Below are 6,927 nucleotides of genomic sequence, written 5' to 3' on the forward strand. Positions count from 1 at the left end.
ATTTCTTTCTAACTAAAACAAAAGCTGAACGGGGATTTCAACCCTGTTCTCTTCTATATGGATAACTGCCGGTGATATGAGACAATGGTCAGATGGATAATTTCCGAACATTTGATGCACTGTTTCATCTCATCCATTTCTGCTACTGCCACGTTGCTCCCGGTGCCGTGACTGGGAACATGCAAAGAGAGAGAGAGAGAGAGAAAATACCTTTACCGTCTAGACATTTTAGCGAACGTACCTGAAGCCGGCAATTAATTTGCAGGTGTCACGGCAGACGAGCGCACCGTGTCAAGCAGAGCTGCAGAGTGCCAAATCTCGCCGCTCTCTGGTACGTTCTTCTCAGCTGAACGCCTGAACCCACGCACGCACCGCTTTAGGCGTCTAGACGTGTACGTGTATACCATGCATGGCAAAACCAACTGGTACCTCTCTACACGAATTTATATATATACATCTATGTAGCCTGTAGCCGGCCGCTCCCTGCTCACTTGCTCAGGACTTGCCACGCCAAACCAACCGGTCCTTGCGTTGTCGTTGCGCACTTGCGCTCAGGTAGCATGAGCCAGGCCCAGCCAGTCCGCGGCGGCGACGTGTACCCACCGTCCGCCGCCGACGACCAGGAGGCACGCCGCGAGCGAGACAAGATCATCGGCCAACGTCAGCAGCAGCACGATGGCGGCCTCCAGGTCACTGAGACTGACCTTCCCGCCGGCAGATGCATGGTCACCGCCAGCGCCGGCGGCCAGGTACGTTACACCATTTGCTAGTACATGCTTGCACGCGAACACAAAGGCCTTGCAGTGCACGTTCCAAGATCCTGACGTCTCGTTCGTGCAACGACGCTTGCAGGTGATGTCACAGTTAACCGTCCCTGTGCCGGACAGGAAGGTCGCGGAGGCCACGGACGCGGTCACCGTCGGCGAGGCCCTCCAAGCGGTGGCGCTAACCTCGGCGGGCGACAAGCCGGTGGACTTCACCGACGCGTCCGCGGTGCAGGCCGCGGAGATTCGCGCTACGGGTCTGGGCGGGAACATCCCCGGCGGGGTGGCGGCCGCCGCGCAGCAGGCCGCGGAGACGAACATGAAGCTCGAGGCGCGCTGCGAGGACTGCAAGGTGAGGCTCAGGGACGTGGTGGGCAAAGCCGCGGCGGTGCTGCCGGCCAACAAGGTGGCCACGAGGGAGGACGCCGAGAAGGTGGCGGCCGCCACGAAGCGCAACGCGGGGAGGGGATGCGCTGGCAGCGGCAAGGCCGGTGTCGCCGAGGCGGTGGCGGAGGCCGCCGCCATGAACGAGGGGAGGATGATGTAATCATGTGTAATGCTGTGACGTTGTAACACTAGTCTGCACGCGCGTTTCTTTCAATATAAAACCGACCATCATCAACCAAAACGAAGCACACCTAACTGTTGAGCGTAGGCTTAAAAACGGTTTAGATATTTTGATTTGAAAAAAATGTGTCAGAAGATTAGCTCATGATAATATGTTCGTAAATTAAATGGGTACCTAGTACCTTCGAGAGTACGGATTAATTACGAAGAAAGACAAAAAGATGTATACAGTCTCTGATTTGAGTAATACCCTACGTCCTGTGAAAATGCTGCTGTCTTATTGATACAAGTATAAGCAAGGTGGCTAGGACTATTACAAGAAGTTGATTGAATCTAATCTATCCTAGGGTCAAAGTCGTCGAGTAACTCCTCTATTGTTGCTTGTAGTTTCTTGTTTGTTCTAGTTGTGGTTGTCCTCTCCCACCAGCTTTTTCGCCTTACATAGGGGTGCGATATCGACTCCTATTCAATCGTAGTCGATAGGGAGTTGTTTTCCTTGATGTCTAAGTAGATATAACTGTTTTGAATATAAATCGTATCGGTTTTGAGTAACCAATCTAATCCTTCTCGGTATGTACTTCCTTAATTTTGGCTGTATCAGGTAGCGTTGATTCGGTTCCGCGATATCTGAAGCTGCAGAATATGCTTCGTATATAATTTGTCTGTATATGATGTACTCCTTATGCGTATATACCCCATAATTAGATATTCGACAATAGCCCCTAACTCTACTCCGGAAGAGAGGTTTCTATAAGCACCTACTTGAGTACTGACAAGTTTAAGCTTGGTCGAGTAAAGTAGATCAGGCTCATGGTCGAAAGAATCGAGTATGGACGAATCCTTTCCCGAGTATCGAGTGGAAGCTTAGTCGGGTCGAGCGCCTGTGGCAAACCGCACTAGAGACTGGAAGAAAAATGATTTAAGGAACTCAACTGATCGACACCTGACTCCGAGTAGAGTTAAAAAACCTTTCTAAATTTGAAACGGCGATTATGGGCGCATTTAATGCGAGCAGAAGGGTGTGCAGAGATTCGCACATCATCATCATTCCTTTTTTCGCACCGATCGAGGTGTTGCAAAGGTGGGAGTGGTTAAAACGGCGGTAACTTTTTGGTTTTTTACCTGTAAGACTCGGACTTGCAGCAATCATTCTTCGTCCTTTGCAGTTATTCTTCCTGCACAAACCTCTCAACTTTTTTCTGCCTCGGCAAGCACCACCACCAGAAAAAGTTTAGATCCATGGATCCCAACCCTTCCTCGATGATTCCGACTTCCTCCTCGCCAGAGAAGCAGTCGAACGCAGCAGCTGCTGGCAACTCGCTCGATCAGTATGATGAAGACGCGCTTCATGATCGATGCCTGGACACCCTCGGTGATACAAGAGTCTCGGTTGGCGGAACTTGACGCGGAAGGAGTGGTGCCGTCGCGCTGCCTGGTCGAATGGAGGACGGCATCGGGTGAGAGATTCCCTTCTTGCAAGATCAAGCACGAGTTCAGGTTTTTGAGTATTTCTTCCGTTGCGGATTTAACATCCCTCCTTCCAAGTTCCTGCTCAATGTGCTCGATCGATACCAGATTGAACTCCACCACCTGAACCCCAATTCTGTCACCATGTTGAGTATTTTTGTTCATCTTTGTGAGGCTTTCCTTGGCATCGAGCCAAGTTTGAATTTTTTTTAGTATTTTTATAAATTGAAGAGGATTACCGAGAATAAATGTGTCAGGGAAGTGGTTTCCAGTTAAGAAGTGGAATGAGAAACTTCTATATCTTGGTTCCACTAACTTCCTCTTGGTTGAAGGATTGAAAGAAACTTTGGTTTAACGTCTCCAATACTGACCAAAATCTTTAGTGTATGGAGGTTTTTTTCCTATCCAAAATCTTTCTTGGACGCAAGAGCATCGAGAGTCCAGCCACACCACCTACTTCGCCAACAAGATTGGCATGCTGAGGCATTTTGGCCTTACTGGGTGGCATGTGGTCGGAGACTTCATTAGTAAGCGGTTGAGTCCCTTGAAGATGCGATCATGCCTGACCTGGGAGTACAGTGGGGATGAGGATGCTTCCAGGGATGTAGTCAGATGTAAGGCTTAGTTAGCACTTTGCCCTTTTCGTTTAGCTATGATCTTCGAGCTTTGTCGAGTAAACTTTTCTTTTCTTTTTCAGCCCTGCCTGCACAGGATGTCACCGCCCGACTGAACAAGCTTTTTTCTTCCGGCGCACCAGAGTGTGACATTGCGCCTTACTCCTTATCGAATCCTCGACCAGACGTAAGTATTTTCTTAATGGAACAGTAAGATATGTTATTGTCTATTTGTTCTGACTTGTCTGTGTGACTGCAGGCTCCAGTTTTCCGTCAAGAACACATCCTTTCGAACGAGGTCTTTGATCTCGACAGCGCTACTTCCGCCGATGCCATCGACAAGGGGAAAGGATCGACCAACGAGGAGGCCGAGGAGTCTCTTCGATCGAAGAGATCGTCCTCGTCTTCACATCTATTGTTGGATCCGTGCCCTCTCAAGCACAAGCGAAGGAGCCTTCGAGTATGTTGATTGAAGTTTTTATTATCTTCTTATTTCCTTTCAAATTACCAAGTAGGTACCTGAATGCATTCGGTTTGGATGAGTGGCCCCTTGTTAGGGAACGACGAGTGTACCAGCTTAATTGCCTCCCCGAGCAACCGTCACTCTCGATGACCCGGCTGAAAAGGTAACTCTTATCGAGTTATCGATTTCCTCTCTATCATTCTCTTAATGACGAGTTGCACAGATGACTCTTTTTTAGGGACGTTTGGCGCGTCCTCGCAATCGCCAACTCGAGGGACTGTCATGCCTGATGACTCGACTAGAGAGGTAATTTCAGTTAAATTATCGCTCTTTAGTTGGTCATACTCTCACTCAATAATGCATTCTTATTATCTGGTTCTTTGAAGGCTACTCATGACTTAACTTTGCCTGGTCCATGTGTAACTTCTCCACCGGCTCCACATACCAGATCAAGAACAAAGAAGGTGACCACAAAAAGGCAAAAGTCAAGCATCATTTCACATTTTCCGATTCCAAAGAGGTTTGTCCTAGATTATGATCTCGACTGGTCAGTTGGCAGTCCTTTCTTTTCCTCTTCTCTTATTCTGTTGATTGCAGACTATCGACTGAGGCGCAAACCAAGGCTGCCAGCGCCTCAACCAGTCATCCGGGGCTAACTTCCCTGGTTGACTCGGCCTCAGCTCCATCAGAGATCTTGCCTCGAGCGCGCCCGAAGAAGACCCGCAGCTCAAGGGAAGTGAAGCTTCAATATCAACCAACTGATGATCCGCGAGCGGCGATAAAAGTTCTTCTCTCGGCTACAAGCGCTCAGGTCGCTCCCGCCGATGCCAACCACGACAAGAAGCTAGAAGGCAAGAGGGAAAAAGTTGAACGTAAGTCTGTTCTTGATCACAAGTGCATGATTCGATTATTGGGAGATTAGCAAAGAATTATTTTTCGGTTTACCTTTTTAGGCCTTGAGTCCTGCAACAACAAGAAAAAGCTTCTTGTTGATGCAATGAAGAAGGTTAACGATGATGTCAAGTTTCAGGAGAGACTCAGGAATCAAGTGAGCACCGCTCGAGCTGAAAGGAAAGCGATGATGGCTGAAAGGGATGCTACTGTTCTGGCTCTTCAAGAGCTGAAGGAGTAGACCCTCGACCTCATGTCACAAGCAGCCTCTGCAAGTGCTGCCACACTGCTAGGTATTCTCAAGAGCTAAAACCCCGCGGTCCATACCTCATTCGTGACAGTCGGGTTCAATTGTACTAGCGAGGAGGTCGCAAAACTTGTTGAAAGCGTCTAGCCGGTGGTTCCCGCCTTTGTTGAGTCATTAAGGCATAGTCTGCCTAATGATGATAGTGAGGGGAGTCCCTCAAACTGATGGCCCATTCTGCTCTGACACTTGTAAAACATATTTTATGATCTGAGAATGCCCGGAACAATACTACACTTTGCCAGTCTATTATGCTTTTATCTGCTATTCCCTTGTCGATGAAATAGGATTAGCATAAGTAGATGCAATAACTGATAGATCCATGTTGTCATCATTCTCAAGACCATACGATTACGCATCTGTCAACACCTGAAATCTTAACTAGATAAGCCATTAGATGCGCGGCCCTCGAGTACTCGAGAAGACTGTAATACTGAGAAAAGACTAATACAGAGCTAAAAAAAGAAAGAGCATATCAATTTTTTTGTGAACTTTTATCAATTTGTGCATTCGATCAGTATACAAACATGAACTCGATAGAGAGCACACGCAAGGCGGACTAGGACTTCAGGACCCTTTTAGCCGTTAGGCGTGAGATGTCTGACAATCTATGTGCCGTTATGCCTCCTGGGGTATAGTTATCCGTCATCGACCCAATACATGCCTCCATTGGTTCTATTTATCATGATCAACGCAGAGCCGGATAAAATTATGCAAAGAAACGTATAAAAGAAATTACACGATAGAAGAGTAGAAAAGGACATACCTGTACCAATGATCGGAGAGCAGTGTTATAGCTCAGAACTCTGTACTCGACCGAATCTCATCCTCGACCATGTACTCGAACACGGAGTCGATCGAAGAGTAACGCTCGTTCTCGACTGAATACTCAAGAATGCAAGCCCCCGATCGTTATGGTTTTGACTGCAATATGATTATTGAGTGAACTCGAACCACTAGGCAGGTGGGCATTAAAAGATCCCACTCCCATTTGTACTCATTTTCATCGCAATATTGATCTGACGCGTCAGAATGGCCGCCCATCCCTCTTTGCAGAGACGAGATAAGCCATAACGCCATCATGACTTCTACCAAATGTGTTACGCGCCCGAGGCGACGCCATCATTTCGGATCTTGACAGCTACGTTTACACAGTACAACATGTTTCCCCCGCTATAAATAGAGAGGACTCGAAGCCGTTTGTCAGTCATCTCCTTTGTTTCCTTTGCCTATTGCCTCCTAAGACTTATAGAGCTTGAAGCCATGGCCTCCACTCCATCTCCGCCTCTTGAGCCAATCCAAGAAGTCCTCTCCCCTAGGCCTCTCACCATGATACATCCAGAGGTCATTATCATCACATCCTCCGATGATGAGGAATCGAGTAGCGGGCCTCAGAAGGAGAGGGAAGAAGCATCCACCGTAGATCGTCGTCGTCCCCTCACTCAGCGCATTCGCCGTTACATCAAGACCTATGCTTCGGCACAACGCTCTGCACCAGAGAGGAATGAGGATTGTGGTGATCTCGACCAGATCATCGATGAAGGGAATCGAGGACGTCCTAAGAGGGGGGTGAATTAGGACACTTAAAACTATTGGCTCCAAAACTTTCACAAGATAAGACTATATCAATTTCTATCTAAATGTGCTCTAGGCTTATCTAGTGTGTCTACTCTACCGCTTAAGAGAATTGCAAGGTAAATTGCAAGTAAGTAAATGCGGAAATGTAAATGAGGTAGAGAGACAAACTCAGCACGAGGGATTTTTATCACGTGGTATCGGTGGCACACAAGCCACCCCTAGTCCACGTTGGAGCTCCACAAAGGATATGCTCCTGGTCGCCAAGTCTCTTCTGGTCAC

The 6,927-nt window shown here is 48.0% G+C and overlaps 1 protein-coding gene across 1 annotated transcript; it reads left to right on the top strand.

Annotated features, from left to right (window-relative positions):
- Positions 1 to 560: 560 nt before the first annotated feature.
- Positions 561 to 1,311, top strand: LOC133922999 (late embryogenesis abundant protein D-34-like). The gene is made up of 2 exons (XM_062368482.1): positions 561 to 749; positions 853 to 1,311. The coding sequence occupies exons 1-2, from the start codon at positions 561 to 563 to the stop codon at positions 1,309 to 1,311; spliced, it is 648 nt and encodes a 215-aa protein (XP_062224466.1).
- The last annotated feature ends 5,616 nt before the right edge of the window (positions 1,312 to 6,927 follow it).

Source organism: Phragmites australis, chromosome 6, assembly GCF_958298935.1.
Source record: "Phragmites australis chromosome 6, lpPhrAust1.1, whole genome shotgun sequence".
NCBI lineage: Eukaryota > Viridiplantae > Streptophyta > Magnoliopsida > Poales > Poaceae > Phragmites > Phragmites australis.